The sequence below is a fragment of the Macaca fascicularis genome, chromosome 9, assembly GCF_037993035.2.
Source record: "Macaca fascicularis isolate 582-1 chromosome 9, T2T-MFA8v1.1".
NCBI lineage: Eukaryota > Metazoa > Chordata > Mammalia > Primates > Cercopithecidae > Macaca > Macaca fascicularis.
This window is the reverse complement of record NC_088383.1, coordinates 135,947,251-135,964,214: the sequence shown is the minus strand read 5'-3', so window position 1 is coordinate 135,964,214 and position 16,964 is coordinate 135,947,251. Positions and strand designations below refer to the sequence as shown.

General features: G+C 43.0%; 1 protein-coding gene across 4 annotated transcripts in view; it reads right to left on the bottom strand.

Annotated features, from left to right (window-relative positions):
• DOCK1 (dedicator of cytokinesis 1) overlaps positions 1-16,964 on the bottom strand; it is a 555,400-nt gene that overhangs the window by 461,055 nt on the left and 77,381 nt on the right. For all 4 annotated transcript variants that reach the window (XM_005566736.4, XM_005566737.4, XM_074003072.1 and 1 more), the window contains exons 5-10: positions 13,489-13,585; positions 10,518-10,666; positions 5,394-5,529; positions 4,034-4,191; positions 2,846-2,927; positions 1,961-2,096 (exon numbers count right to left, since the gene is read on the bottom strand). In XM_005566736.4, the coding sequence (XP_005566793.1) occupies positions 1,961-2,096; positions 2,846-2,927; positions 4,034-4,191; positions 5,394-5,529; positions 10,518-10,666; positions 13,489-13,585 (758 nt within the window). The remainder of the gene's footprint in view (positions 1-1,960; positions 2,097-2,845; positions 2,928-4,033; positions 4,192-5,393; positions 5,530-10,517; positions 10,667-13,488; positions 13,586-16,964) is intronic.

Sequence of the window (16,964 nt, the reverse complement as noted above, 5' to 3'; positions counted from 1 at the left end):
AAATTTTAATCAAAAGAAGGTAAAAACTGTCAGCCTGTGGTCTAGATTTCACCTTTAAGAAATACAACTACGCATTCGTAGGCACTTATGACATAATCCATCTTGTAATCTAATAACCAGAGAATCTGTAGGTCTGCTGTTGAAAAGAGGAGTGACTTCCGTGTGTTATCAAAAATGTCTCTGATTGCTCAAATGGAGCCAATTATGTCTGAGACAAAAATTAAATATTTTCTTAAAACTACCATCAAGATGGAAAAGAAAAAAAAAATCCTGGAAAATGAAAGGTAATTAAATATAACACTAGATTACATGTAAAAGATGCTACAGGCTCTGACAAATAGAGCGGCAATTTTCAAGTATGTATTCAAGTCATGAGATGAAAATGTTAGCAGGGCATGAGGGGGCGCGCCTGTGGTCCCAGTTACTCAGGAAGCTGAGGCAGGAGGATCACTTGAGCCCAGGAGGTCAGGGCAGCAGTGAGCTGTGATCACACAGCCTGGGTGACAGAGTTAGACTCTGTCTCTTAAAAACAAAAAGACAGAGAGATGAAAATGCAAAAGGATTTCCCCAGCCCAAGGTTGTGGGGACTTCAGAAAGAAAACCTCACCCTCACCATTTCACTCACAAATGGTAAGATCATTGGAACACTCCGTTAGTTAGCTCTATGGGTAAACTGAATTCAAGTAAACTGAATTAATATGCTGCTCTCATTATGTCTATATCACTGCTATGGCTTACTTCTTATGATATAGTAAATCATTTAAATGACTTGAAATATTTTTCCAAAAATTCCAGGCAGAGCACATAGGAATTTTAGGATGGTGAAGCTACCCAGTGGCACTACCATGGGGAATATACAGTATTATTCAACTGTCGAAACCCACACAAGGCACAACATCAAGAATGAACACTAATGTAAACTATGGACTTCACAGGACGACGATGTGTCAATGTGGTTCACCAACTGCAAACAATGTACCAATCTATGGGGGATATTGATAATGGGGACGCAGGGGGAAGGAAGGAGAAATATATAGGAACTGTCTATATTTTCTGTTCAATTTTGCTTGAACCTAAAACCTTTCTAAAAATAATGTTTATTCAAAAGGCAGGGGGGGAATGGACTAAGTTCAGAGTTTCCTGGTAGCCAAGGCAAAGAACGTCTTCCACGGCTGTTCATACAAAAAATCCAGCTGTGTGTCAAGAATCAGGAACCTTTCCCACATGAATATTCACATGAATCCCAAAAATCACAAACATAAAATAAATATCAGAGTGCTAAGTAATGAAATTGTAGCAACCATTAAAGAGAGAAAACCACTTCCCAAAACTATGAAAAATGAGAGTGACATTGAAATAGGGCAAATAATTAGAACTTCCTGGTATGCCTTTATCTTTCCTCAACAGAGATAACTGGTCTTTCACATTCCTCGTGCTGTCACCAAAAATAACAGAGCACCAACATGGCGGAGGAAGAGCACCCACGTGGCGGAGGAAGCGCACCCACGTGGCGGAGGAAGCGCACCCACGTGGCGGAGGAAGCGCACCAATATGAAGCTAACTGCGTCCTCTTCACGGTTTGCTTTCTTTCCTCCCCTTCGTTGCTTTGACTGTCCTGCACAAATCCATTCTGATGTCCATCACCAAGACCTGAAACCCTCCACTGACTGGCTTTCCTACAGACTGAGAATATGGGTCAGGATCTCTCCCAGGGAAAGATGAGATCCACTTTAAAACCAAATATATGATTTACATCTGAAACTTGAGGCCTAGAACATCCTGAGCCTAGCAGGTCAACTGGAAGCCACAATGAAAATAACTAATAAATATATTTTTTCTCTCTAGCAGAAAAGCTTATAAATCAAAGCTGCCCATTGACCAATCAACATTCAGCAGTGGTTCTTTTGAAAGTGACTGTGAAGATCTGAAACTCTCAAGGAAACACAGAGAAATGGATTACCAGCCACTCCAAAAGGTCGCCGCAACCCCGAAGTCAGTTTCCTGGTATTGTTGTCCCTCAGCTCCATGCGACCCACGCGAACAATCTGACAGACAAAACTGATTTTCTCTCTTTTCAGGTCTTTGCTTCCGAGGTCCTGGAAATATTAGTTTCCATAAATTATTTTGGAGAACCATTATTCAATGCAAGTTCCAATGAAAAGGACAGTAAAAAAAATGGATTGAGACTCTTTTCTCAGACTCATTTTTATAATTTTAATCAGTTATTCATATGACAGAAAGGAATTTAATAACAATAATCAATTACTGTTAAGTGAGCTTAAGATACACATTTAAGGGCTGGGTGCAGTGGCTCACACCTGTAATCCCAGCACTTTGGGAGGCCAAGGAGGGTGGATCACGAGGTCAGGAGTTCGAGATCAGCCTGGCCAACATGGGGAAACCCCATCTCTACTAAAAATACAAAAAATTAGCCAGGTGTGGTGGTGTGTGCCTATAATCCCAGCTACTCGGGAGGCTGAGGCAGGAGAATTGCTTGAACCCAGGAGGTGTAGGTTGCAGTGAGCTGAGATCACACCATTGCACTCCAGCCTGGGTGACAAAGCAAGACTCCGTCTGGAGGAAAAAAAAAAAAAAAACAAAAAGATACACATTTAAGAGGCACATTCCATGGTAATGGGGTAAATCTTTGTCACGGTCATTCTAAGGGTGGCTAGAGACTCAAAAGATTTCCGGAAAGGCACTCTACTTAGTAATACTAAATTAACCGATACTACAGGCATCCCAGGGACCCATGTTCTAGTGTGGCAGGAAGGCCGAGAGAAATCACTAAAAGTAGTCATTAGAATGGTGGCCAATTCAACCAAACATCTCTGCGTGCACTTACAGTAAACACAGCTCGCAAATTATGTAATCTGTCTATGTCTTTAGGTAATCCTGAACTGGACCAGCGAACCAGGTAGTTTTCACTTGAAAAAGGGAGAAATAAAAGCAAGTTAATTTTCCAAATAACAGAGTACCAAATGTACATCCACATTGCTTCATAATTAATACCACGTAGGTGCACTATACAGACAACTATGAGTTTATAAATATCAAAAATATCACATACAGCTACTCATCAATTAACATCCACAGCAGAAAATCCCTGCCAAGTTTTAATGTGGGATGTCTTGGGTTGTCACTGTAATGGAATTACTTGCAAATGGTATTTCTAAGTTGGTTTTTTTTTAAGAGCCTATTTGTTCATTTAGAATGACAATACTATAAAATTCAGCACAATGCATGTTTATTTCAAAACCTATGACAAACCAAATACACTGTAAAATAAAAACTGCATCCCATGTCAAGAGGAAACAAAGTCTTTACCAGAAGTGAGAATAAAATCCACTCATATTTTTCTGTATCATTCATACACTAAGTTTTCAAATTTTGAATAATACAAGTGAAGATCCTAGAGTTTTAGCATATACACAGACACACACACACAATTCATACATAATTGAACCACAGTGTTTCCATCTGGGCAAAGAGAAAGTTATACTGAAGGCTAAGCAGGAATAACAGACTTACAGTGTTTTCATTTAACAAATATTAATTGACAGTCTGTATGTGGCAGGCACCATTCTAAATGATGCATTCCAGTCAATCATCTTGCAGAAAAAACAACAGGATGAAAGTCACAGAAGTGGCATTCAAAGAAACCAAATTTTGAAAAATGGAAATAGTGATATTTGAGGGACCAGGGTACATAAAATCTTATGAAGACAACTTAGGAAACAAAGTATTACTTCAATCTTCAGCTGCACTCTTAAGATATGACCAGAGTGTACCTGCAACTGCTATAACTCTACAAACAAATAGCAATCTACACGCGAGAAGGTTCACCCTGACCCAGAGCCCAAACTGGCTGCCATCACACTGTCCAAGACAGCGCTTGGCTCGGCTGCTTGGTCGTGTCCAGCAGCCATTCATCCGGGGCCTCTCGGCATGAATGGCGCGCGTCAGTGGTTCTGATCCCACGTTCCTAACACCAACCAAAGAGGAAAGACAGCCGCCAAGAAATTTCACCTACCTGATGAACTTGGACTCCACAGGATCATACAGAGACATGAGGACTTCCGCATCTTCTCCTATTTTACAAACCACGTTTTTGAGGTTCACAAACAAGGCCAGAGAAGGGGTTGCAGCAAACTTGGCTTGTCTGTTAATATCTATGTTCTGCTTTTGAGACTGTGAATGGAAGGAAACAGAAAGTCAACCCCAGCAACGCTCATCACTAACACTTGCTTTCTTTATTCCCTACAGAATAGAAAAAGGTAATAATTCATTGGCATAACCCAGCAAAGCCACTGGTGCAGTCACCTTCTTATCTCCCCCGCACATTCTTAAATCATGCATTCACACAACAGACAAAAAAATCGTATCCCGTGCAATTGTTGTGCTATTTTCGAAGATACAAAACTTTCAGGTGTCCAACCAATAAATCAAAATAATTATTATATGTGTAGTTATTTTTTTGTTCCCTCATTAGACTAAACCCTCCAAGGACATCTGTCTCATTTATCATTATGTCTTCAACATTTGGTACACAGTAGATGCTCAGTAAATACTTACTGAATTAACAGATGATTCAATTATTCAATCAGGTTTGAATATCTACTGTGTGTATGTATGTGTATGGGAGGTAGGAGGTGACTGGATCATGGGGTGGATTGTTCATGAATGGTTTAGCACCATCCCCTCAGTGCTGTCCTCATGATGGTGAGTTCTCACAGATCTGGTTGTTTAAAAGCGTGGCATGTAGCACCCCTGCACACCCTCTCTCTTCCTCCTGCTCTACCCATGTGAAGTGCTGGCTCCCACTTCGCCTTCCGCCATAATTGTAAGATTCCTGAGGCCTCCCCAGAAGCCACTCTCCTTCCTATACAGTCTGCAGAACCATGAGCCAATTAAATCTCTTTTCTTTATAAATTACCCAGTCTCAGGCACTTCCTTATAGTAAGGAGAGAATAGGCTAATGCATATATGATACCATTAAAGATCACAGAAGATGAAAAACCAGTAAGACATGTGCTGTCTGCCCTCAGTGAGCTTGAATACATAACCTGCCTACCATTAACAGAGAGGAAATGCAGAATCAAGTCTTGTGTCCCATTTGACAGATGAGAACACAAAATCAACATCATTAGGATCCTGTCCCCTAAGATGAAACACAATGCTGTCCAATCCCCTTTCATGTCATGGGTGACATCCTGTGCCACCAGGCTCCGTTCCACTCATGGCTGTAGGACACACACTCCGCAGCTACTCCTTTTCAGGTTCTTTCTTAGTGAAAATTCTGGGCTTGACTGATATTTTACTAATGTTGAAAACCTATTACTGAGAAAACGTGTTCCAAATGTAAAAGGCATATTACAGAGAGTCAAACTTACCTTTTCTTCTTGTAACCTTTCCTCCACTTGTTTAGAAGCTATTTCATGAGCTCTGAAGAGACTAATCGTGCTAGTTAATTCTGGATCCAAAATATTCCCGTCTTCATCTCTAACCACCAGGTCCAAATCTAGAATTCTAGAACAATAAGAATTTAGAAGTTCATGGACATAGACCAAGGAGGTTGAATTTTCTAGCACAACTCCCACCACAGCAACTGGGCAGGTAAAAACATCCTAGAAAGTCAGGCTTGCCCACAAATATTAGGAATATGAAATTCTCAGAGGTTGCTCTCTTTAGCTCAAAATGTGTCACCTCGGGAGAAGTTAAAAAAAAAAAAAAAAATTCCTCAATTTTTACTTCCATTGCAATCAGCAGTGGCTTTGTCTGCCAATGAGAAGTTTTACAGATCTACAAGGCCCAAGTGAAGTATGTATTACTAATTATTATGTAAAATATGAAAAGTTTGAAGGCATACTTTTTTTTTTTTTTGAGACAGAGTCTTGTTCTTGTCGCCCAGGCTACAGTGCAGTGGCGCAATCTCGGCTCACTGCAACCACTGCTCCCAGGTTCAAGAGATTCTCCTGCCTTAGCCTCCCAAGTAGCTGGGATTACAGGCGTGTGCCACCACACCCGGCTAATTTTTTGTATTTTTAGTAGAGATGAGGTTTCACCATGTTAGCCAGGCTGGTCTCAACTCCTGACCTCAGGTGATCCACCCACCGTGGCCTCCCAAAGTGTTGGGATTACAGGCATGAGCCAGCACACCTAGCCTAAAGCACACTACATATGTACACACACATATTCACATATATATGCAATCACATATACATCCATCAACCCAAACACATAGCTGGCAGTTGTGACAACATCACAGAGTTGAGGAAGGAGAGAGGGAAAAAAACTTGGAGGAGAGATCTACCCACCACCTTATTTACTCCCCACTGACCCCGGCAGGGTCCCTTGCATGTCTCCCCTTCTACTTCGAGTCAGTTTCTAGTCCTTACATGAAGCCATAGGAAGATTTTCAATACAGATGTTCTATTGTATGTGAACACCAAACATATGGACGTTATCTACAACAAGGTTAAGGAACTTCCTGGCCAGATGGCTAAATGCAGTTGCCAACTAAAAACACAAGCAACATCTGGCTAATAAATCTGCCCAGTCTATAAGATTACATATTTTGGGGAACATTGTCTCTGATTCCTCAAATCCAACAAAATTATAAGGTGATTTTTACCACAGTTTTTATTTAAAGAACACAGGCAGTTGTGTAACAAAAGAGATCAAGCGTTGTGATCTGGCAGTAGGTTCTGGCTTTCTCGTTCACAAAACATGTAGGTCTAAGGGGAGAAATTTAACCGTAGATGCCTCTTACCCTGCCGTTGGGATTTTATATTCCTGTAATTAACAAGTCGATGGAGGCAGGCTTTTTTAACAATATGAAAAAGGAAAGAGAGTCATTTGAAAGAATGATAAATTTCCTTTGGGAGGTTGAGACGGGCAGATCACGAAGTCAGGAGATCGAGACCATCCTGGCTAACACGGTGAAACCCCGTCTCTACTAAAAAAATACAAAAAAACTAGCTGGGCGAGGTGGCGGGCGCCTGTAGTCCCAGCTACTCAGGAGGCTGAGGCAGGAGAATGGAGTAAACCCAGGACGTGGAGCTTGCAGTGAGCTGAGATCCAGCCACTGCACTCCAGCCTGGGCAACAGAGCGAGACTCCATCTCAAAAAAAAAAAAGAATGATAAATTTCAATTAGAGAACATCTTTATAGTTACAAATTAAAGAGGAAAGTGGAATTGCCCATAAATGCTCCATTTAGAAAAACTACCCTGAGACTTCGAGTCTCGAGGTCACACACCTTAAAGTCAGATATGAGTCTGCCAGCAGCTCAAACATATTTAGTCTTTGGAGTTTTGCTCAAGCACTGTACCACTGGGAAGGCAAATACAGAAAACTCATTTTTTCCTTTTAATATCTATTGAGCAAATTCCACTGACGGTGAAGCAGGAGGACCAACGGGGCCTGTCAACAGCATCAGGGTAAACAGACTTTAAACAAATAGAGGCTTTTGCACTGCATGAAAACAGCCTCAGTGGCTGCAGTGTAAGCGGGGTGCCTCAAGACCAACAGAAAGACATCTGGAGAAAATGTAAAAAGCATTTTAAGGTCTCATTAGTTATCTTTGTAACATGTCTCACTAACAAGGCAAGCTCCTCCCTCCCAAATACTACTCCTTAACCTATCCCCGAACTAGCCCTAGGAACGTGCTGGTAGAGGCAGGGTCAGACGGTGTGGGCATGGTTTGTACTGGTGTGGGCAGGGGTCAGTAATGCGTGGATAGAGTCAGTACTACTGTGGGTAGGGCCAGTGTTCGTGGCGGCGTGCTCACTTCTAGTGTAGGCATGATTAGTTCTGGTATGGGCACGTCACTGCTGGTGCCAGGGTAGCTGCAAAGCACCAGCTTAGGAGGCCCAGCCAGTAGGTCCTACAGGCCACGCAGAATTGGGGTCCCTCCGGGAACACATGCGAGGACGGCCCTGTGCCAGCCTGCTATGCACGTCCTGCCATGTCATCACCTCACACCTGCCAGGGCAGATGGTCAGACCCATTGCACAAAGGAGGAAACTGAAGCTCGGAGAAGTTATTTATTCCAAAAGCCTGGGCTGTGTCAGAACTCTCCAATGGCAGAGCCATGCTCCTTCTAGAATGCCACATGCAAACCGTCACACGAAGTGGCTTGTCCGGTCAACCCTTCTACGCATTATTCTCAGCAAACAGTATGCAGCTGGTTCTGAATCAGAGTGAGTTTCCATTATGAAGGTGCAACTTACCACAACAAGGCAATGGCGAGATGAAGCCCATGGAAACCTAAGGCACCTATGAGGACAGGGTGGGAGCCCCCCCACAACCTGAAATCATGTGTAGAACTGTGTGTGTGTGTGTGTGTCTGTGTCTGTGTCTGTGTGTGTGTCTGTGTTGGGAGGTCTGTGTGCCCGTATGTGTGTATTGTGTATGTGCATTTTTCTAGAGATATGGTCCAAGACCTTCATCACATTCTCAAATAGCTCTCCAAACCCCTCCACCCAGGTTAAAAATAAATTTCAAAGGCAAGAATGCCTAAGCAGTGAATGAAAAAGACACAAAACATCTTTTCCTTATTAAATCCACCCACCTTAAAATCAAACATTCAACATTGTGATATCATTTTGCATCATACAGGTTTTCTGAAGGAAGCACTAGGAAGATATATGCAGAGTGCTGGGCTTTGGAGAAATTATGGAGGAGGCTGGAGATCCTTGGGCAAAAAAAAACTGTCTTATTAAGGACTGTATTTCCTATCAAAGTAGTAAATTGTATTTGGAAACACTTCCTTCCTTAACTACATTTTTCCATGATACAATGTACTTTGCTAGCTTCCTGCAGCCAAATTAAGCAGGTGGTCTCTGAACATAAGTTTAAATTATGATACTCCAATAGAAAATCAAATCAAAGCTCCAAAAGTCTGCTTTTTTAAGCAGGTGGTCTTGAAGTGGGTTTTACTGCAATAATAGCTAATATCTCAGGCTTTCCGGAAAACAAAAACAAAAACCTTCTCCTACAGCATTTCTAATCCAAACCCTACATCTTGCTCATAACGTTGCTTTAAGAAATTTTTCATACTTCAAAACATAAATTACCAGAAAATTATGTGATAATTCTGATTTTACAGAAAGGTTCTTTGATTTACCCGGACTCCTTTCTGCTGAGTGGCTGGAAGCAAGCCCCTTCTCTTTTCTGACTTCCACATTCCAGTGTGCAAAATGAGGGGGTTGAATTAAGCCAGAAGTTTTCCAAATCTGCTGTCCAGCACAACCCCACTCTATTTTTAAAAACTGAGACTTCCGGCCGGGCGCAGTGGCTCACGCCTGTAATTCCGGTACTTTGGGATGCTGAGGCGGGCAGATCACCTGAGGTCGGGAGTTTGAGACCAGCCTGACCAACATGGAGAAACTCCATCTCTACCAAAAATACAAAATTAGTCAGGAGTGGTGGTGCATGCCTGTAATCCCAGCTACTCGTGAGGCTAAAGCAGGAGAATCACTTCAACCTGGGAGGCAGAGGTTGTGGTGAGCCAAGATCACACCACTGCACTCCAGCCTGGGCAACAAGGGCGAAACTCCATCTCAAAAAATAATAATAATAATAAAACAAAACAAAAAAACTTGAGATTTCCAGCCAGCATCCCAGATATCACAAATCAGAGCCTTAAGGGATAGGTTTCGAGATTCTATAATTCAACAGCTATCCAAGTGATTCTGATATAGAAGAGCACTTGGGAACCATGTGGCCAGATACTTTTTAAGGCTTCTTACAGTTCCGCTATTCTACGAAAAACCAAATATTATCAGGTGGAAAAGGGCATGGCCTCATTCTAGTTACAGGACCCAGCAGAATTAGGATCAGAGCAGCTTGTTTCCTTTCGGCGTCAAAAAACACGTGCTAACACTAGAAGGTACAGCTGGAGGCAGGAGTGAGCACTAAAGGCACTCATGCAGAGCTGGGGGAATGCCTGCTGTGGATGGGAACAGCTCTTGCTCTGGCAAGAGACATAATTGCACAAAGCAACTATTTGTTGTTTACTGCAGTGAAATTTAACTGGGCTGTATTTCTGTTTGTGAAATCTGGCAAGCCTACACAGGTGACAAACTTTCCAGTGATCTAATATCCACTCCGACTCTCAGAACTTTGGATTCCACAGAAAGAAACCTGTTGCTTGTCACTACACAAGGCCCTGCCAGATCTGGACTCAACGTCAAAAACTATGATCAGAAGTAAAAGTTCCTTGCTACGGGAGCAATGATACGGTTCCCTCCAGAACGGTGAAAATGACAGGGTCCCTGGCTTCTTGACTCTATCCCTTGAATAATGACAAGGTTTCAAGAATGGCTCACAAAATTCCCGTGTTCAGAATCCAATGGAAAATACCTCATCCTTTTCAAAATGAAAAACATGCCATTATTTTGGGGGTAGAAATTTTGTTTTATGATAAAATGTGATCTCGGTCTCTTGAAGGCTTATAGTGATGTTATTACATTGGATAATTTAAGCGTGAAATCATCTTTCAAATAAACAAACCTGTTTCCATAATCAATTTTGGCTGTGACCTTCTTCTTCAGTTCTTTGAGCTCATCCTGCGGCAGAGTTCCAGAAAGAATTTGTGATCGCCATTCAATAAGGTCATAGATCATGTGCCGCACACTTCGAAACATCTCCCTGTTATCTTGCTATACAGGGGGAAAAACCCAATCATAAAGATTTTGTTATAAAACAGCATTGTGAAGATGGTAGAGAATGGATATCTCTTCAAATACACATGAGGTATAAGCACTAGATCGTGAGATTTAGTTAATGTTGAATTAAAAGGTGCTTTCAGCATACACTGAAACATATTATTTGGATTTGGTTTTCCATGAGACATTAAAATATTAAAAGAATAAAAAGTAATGCATAATCCCCAAGATTTCATCCAACATTCTACGTGCCACTGAAGCAAAAAAGTGATCCCAACACAGGCTAGACCTTGAACGTCAACACCTGCTCGTGAGCTTCCCGCATCTGGATCAGAGACGGGCAACTCTTAAAGCTCCTCCAGAATTAGTCTGAGCCTAAAGATCTGAATCCTACAACCTGCATATGGTCTTCAGAACACCCTGCACCCTGGACCCTTCTCAGCACACTGAGAACCTGAACTCCTCGGCCTTGCTCTCAGCTGAACTATAGGGAAGAAGCAGCATTCCGCTCTGGGCTGGCTGCTGCACACTGTGGTGTGTACAACCCACAAGAGACACTTCTGCAAGAGGCCAAATCTCAATCTACAAGCTCTTGGTGCTTCTGTGACAAGAGGAAAATGCAAATAAGATGCAAAACTCACACTTCTTACCACTTTCTAAGAATTTTGATGGGACTCACGGTTCAAAGAAAAGCAACAGTTTGCAGCTTGCAATTACAAGTGTACAATGATCAAGGAGATTAGAGATTATCTGAAGGAAAATAACTCAGTGGTTCTTTCCATGAAAAGAAATCTAGGTGGAACCTAATGTGATAAAATTCTAAGCATTGCTGGCCTTGGGAGCTCAGGCCTATAATCCTAGCACTTTGGGAAGCAGAGGCGGGAGGATTGCTGGAGCCCAGGAGTTGGAAACCAGCCTGGGCAACATAAGGAGACCTCATCTCTTCAAAAATTAAAAAATTAGCTGAGCATGGTGGCTCACAGGTGTAGTCCCAGCTACCCAGTAGGCTGAGGTGGGAGCATCGCTTGAGCCCAGGAGGTTCAGGCTGCAGGGAGCTGTGATCGTGCCACTCTAGTCTAGCCTGAGCGACAGAGCAAGACCCTGTCTCAAAAAATAAATAAATAAAAAAGATATCTAAATGTCAGGGTCCCTTTAAAACATTAACTGTGTTCACTGCCACTTTTTTTAAAAGCTCCCCTTCTACATAACTGAACCACATACCTCACACTGGTATTTAACCTTCTTTCTAGGAGTTTCTAATATCCACACTGCCTTCTCTTGTCCACTGCTCTAAGGCTGTATCAACTATCTAAAATCCTTAATAGTTTGCTAATATCTACGACCACAGAGCAGAGCCAAAAACTCTTATGAATTTTTTTTTTTTTTTTTTTTTTTTTGAGAAGGGGTCTCACTCTGTTACCCAGGCTGGAGTGCAATGGTGCGATCTTGGCTCATTGCAACCTCCACTTTCCAGGTTCAAACAATTCTCCTGCCTCTCCTTCCCGAGTAGCTGGGACTACAGGTGTACTCCATCACACCCAGTTAATTTTTGTATTTTTAGTAGAGATGGGGTTTTGCCATGTTGGCCAGGCTGGTCTCAAAGTCCTGACCTCAGGTGATCCATTCGCCTCAGCCTCCCAAAGTGCTGGGATTACAGGCATGAGCCACTGCACCCAACCCATAGAAAAATATTATAACCATTTTTTGGCTTGGCTTTCGTTGCACAAATCCAACCATGTAAGTCTATCAGAGGCAAATTCAAGTTTTGTAAAAGGAAACGAAAGTGCTCATTAAGAATACCTACTCTAGGGTGATAGACTGAAGGAGGTCCACTGACTATTAGCATCAACTCCTGTTTATTTTGTTGCCGTATTTTTGTTTAAAAATTGCTAAGTTGAAGATGAAACACTGACTACAGAATTGCTCAGATTTACACAAAACATTCATGGCTAACTTTACGCTTTTAGGTTTTTGACTACGTTTGATGACAATTACTGCAACTGCTTATTACTGTGCATTTACAGGAAACCACTGTATAATCAAAAACAACAAGCCTGCCCAACAAGCAGCTGCAGGACTTTAGGAAGTTTTCTATGTTCTCAAGAAATTAACGTACCGACTTCCTTCCACAGCCCTGGCTTGGTGATAATAACATTAGCATATGGGAAATCAACACTCTGAATAGAAATACAAGCTTAACAAAAGGTAATCTTCTGCAAATATGAATTTATGTGCAAAGAAATGCCCTGAGGGAATATGAAATGGAAGATGTCAGAGCTTCAACCTCTCTGCATTAATAAGAATTCTTCTGTGATCAGGAGAACTGGACAATCGCACACGAAGCTGGAATGTAAAATATTTCCCTATCCCTGTCACAAACACGGGTAAATCTAGAAGACTCTGCTGTTTTTCTTAAATGATAAGAGGTATTACCTACTGTCAGACAATGGCAAAAATAAATAAATAAATAAATAGTAATTGCCCTCTGCTGGATCCTTAAATAAGCACCTATTACTGTTTAGCCTGAAAACAACCACATTTCTCCTTCCAATGCAAAGAAAGACACATCCGATAGTCCCTTCCGCTACAGCTCACTGTAATACACCCAAATACATGGCAGGTCGAAGGGCACACAGCCCCCAACAGGGGCTAAACTCTCAGTCGTGTCGCTTCCTTTGCCTTTGCTGAGTAAAACCCTGTCTCGGAAGCTCTGCTTTTAAGGTTCGCTGAGAAAGAAAATCATCCCATTGGCAAATCAGGGTCAAAAAAGCCCACTCTCTATTTCTAAGCTTTGAATGAATATCTCATTTTCTCACCACGTAGAGCTGCCTCCAGATGGTGGACCACTCTCGGAGTGTCGTGGTGACTTCCTGGATGAGGGGGAGGTCACCCGGGATGACTGTTTCATGTTGCCTGGGAGGAAAGAAGGAAAGAGCAGCTGAGTCCACGGTTTCACTGCCTGCTGTGAGTTGTACCTGTAAATTTCACCACTAGGCCATAGTGCTCAGTATTAAGCAAATGGGAAGAAAATCTACAAATAAGACTGCATTCACACATATAAATACATATGTCTCCACAAATGACAAGTTATATTTGTACAGAGCTTGGGAAGGTTCATACATTACCCTGCACGTAAGCCATCCACCTCATACGTCAAGGTAAGATGAAGGAGGCAAATGATATTCCATTAAAAGTCTACAGAACGTCAAGGTCTGGCAAAAGGAAAGTATATTCATAATATGTGTACCCATCTATCTTAAAGATGCCATAAATTATAGCTGGTCCATGTGGCATTAAAATGCAGGTTTGGGTTAAGATGATTTTTACGTTTTCCATCATGCATAAAACTCATTACATGATAATACATGAAGCAGTTATCCTTGGCGAAATATGACAGGTTACAGCTTCCAAATGTCCATGGTTACTCTATCCGATGCCAACTTGGATCAAACTCTGTATCCTCTTTCTTACCCTTTTTCTTCCACCCCAAAAAGTTAACCTTTGACTCATTCTTTTTTTTGAGACGGTGTCTTGCTCTGTCACACAGGCTGGAGTGCAGTGGTGCAATCTTAGCTCACTGCAATCTCTGCCTCCTGGGTTCAAGCAATTCTCCTGCCTCAGCCTCCCAAGTAGCTGGGATTATAGGTGCCCACCACCACGCCCGGCTGATTTTTGTATTTTTAGTAGAGACGAGGTTTCACCACATTGGCCAGGCTGGTCTTGAAACGCCTGACTTCAGGTGATACACCCACCTCAGCCTCCCAAAGTGCTGGGATTACAGGCATGAGCTACCACGCCCAGCCCCTTGACTTATTCTTAACTCATTACCTATTTATGTGCTGGTTTTCATCAAATTAACTGTTGCTTCCTGGGCATGTGCTCTGGGTCAGGCACTATGCTAAGTAAGACTCAGACTACCGGGGGCTGGGGGGAGAGAGTGAATTTGTGGCTGGTGTAGTTAGGCTAGCTGGTCCCACAGGTTGTCTGTGTGTCCTGAACAGGCAAGAATGTGGCCAGCATGGAATCCTGAGGGACGCTACAATAGGTTCCACCTACATCCCTTGATGTGCACAGAGTCCAGATCTGTGGAAGGAACCCTGACTTTGGCTCACGATTGGGGATCAGGCCTGCAATGACTTATTGATAGCAGAGGGGAGGATCCCAAAGCAAGAGACAACGGGGACCCCAAAAGAACGGTGGTCTCGTGGATAGTTCCAGAACCAGACATCGGAGGGAAGGGTGCAGGTAAGACCATCCCCTAGAAAACTGTCATGAAGAATGACCCTTTAGGCTGGGCGTGGTGGCTCATGCCTGTAATCCCACCACTGTGGAAGGCCGAGGTGGGTGGATCAGGAGTTTGAGACCAGCCTGGCCAACATGGTGAAACCCCATCTCTACTAAAAATAAATAAATAAAAACAAAAAATTCGCCAGGCATGGTGGGGTGCGCCTGTAGTCCCAGCTACTCAGGAGGCTGAGGCAGGAGAATCACTTAAACCTGGGAGGCGGAAGTTGCAGTGACTCAAGATTGTACCATTGCACTCCAGCCTGCCAAGGAGGTGCCCAAGTTTCCCAGTAAGGATGCTGATGGAAACGTGGTCCATTACAGGCTAAGGTGTCATCCCTACAAAGTCCGCAGGGAGAAATTTCCTTCCACTCACTGTGAGGATCTGCAACAACAACTGGGCTGTTTGCATCTTGTGGATCCTGGGTGGAGTCCACTGGGGGCTCCTCACACTGGCTATGAGAAGCTTGGGGCTCAGTGACCTCCCTTCCACCATGTGAACAGGGTGAACAGGGCCTCAGTGCATGCACCACGTCCTGCTGTCGGTTCTGGTTCCGCCTTAGGTTCCTCCCTTCTGATAGGCACAGTGGGTCCCTGGGATTAACGTACCAGCTGGCACTAACGCATTTGATCTGGCTTTATGGTCTTATCTTTGTTACCACCTTGTCACCCGCCAGGGTTCAAGAATATATAACCCCAACAATGCCTGCCTCATAGGGCTGCTGGTAAGACTGAAGGAAAGAGCATCAAGGCAGAGCATCTTTAAGAATGAATGGGGCTCGGCGCAGTGGCTCATGCCTGTAATCACAACACTTCGGGAGGCTGAGGCAGGTAGACCACCTGAGGTCAGGAGTTCGATGCCAGCCTGGCCAACATGGTGAAACCCCGCCTCTACTAAAAATATAAAAATTAGCCAGGCATGGTGGTGTGCGCCTGTAATCCCAGCTACCTGGGAGGCTGAAACAGGAGAATCGCTTGAACCCAAGAGGCAGAGGTTGCAGTGAGCCAAGATCATGCTACTGCACTCCAGCCTTGGCAACAGAGCAAGACTTCATCTCAAAAAAAAAAAAAAAAACGAAACCAAAAAAAGAATAAATGCGACATAGGGCAGTGGGGAGATGCTGGGTCAAAGGGATACCAACTTTCTGTTAGATAGGAGGAATAAGTTCAACAGGCCTATCCTACGCAATGGTGACTACAGTCAATAGCAATGTATTGTATACTTGAAATTGCTGAGAGTAGATTTTAAGTGTTCTTACTACAAATAAATGATAAGTATGTAAGGTAATGCACACGTAATTAGTTTGATTTGGCCATCCCACAATGTATACATACTTCAAAACATTATGTTGTATACCATAAATACATACAATTTTTATTTGTCAAATCTAAAAATAATAATTTTTTGGGTGGGCACGGTGGCTCACATCTGTAATCCCAGCACTTTGGGAGGCCAAGGCGGGTGAATCACTTAAGGTCAGGAGTTCAAGACCAGCCTGGCCAACATGGTGAAACTCCGTCTCTACTGGAAAAAAATAAAAACACACACACACAAAAATTAGCTGGGCGTGGTGGTGAATGCCTGTAGTCCCAGCTACCGGCGAGGTTAAGGCAGGAGAATCACTTGAACCTGGGAGGCGGAGGTTGCAGTGAGCGAAGATCTCGCCACTGCACTTCAACCTGGGTGACAGAGCAAGACTCCATCTCAAAAAATAAAAATATACAATACAAAATAAAAATAGTAATAATAATTTTTTTGGAGAAGAGAACGAATAGGACATAGCAGATGCTCACCCAACAGTGGGGACGACTCTCATTTAGTTACTTGGCTGCCTAACTGAATGAGGGATCAAGAGACAAGTTGGGGCTGGAGGTCCCGACGTGAGCATCACCCATAGAGACAGATCAGCTGAAGAGGGGAACACAACAGAGGCCATGCCAATCAGGGAGGGGCAAGAAAGAAACAGGAGAAGGCTAGGACAGCACCCTCAGAGTAGCAGACAGGGGA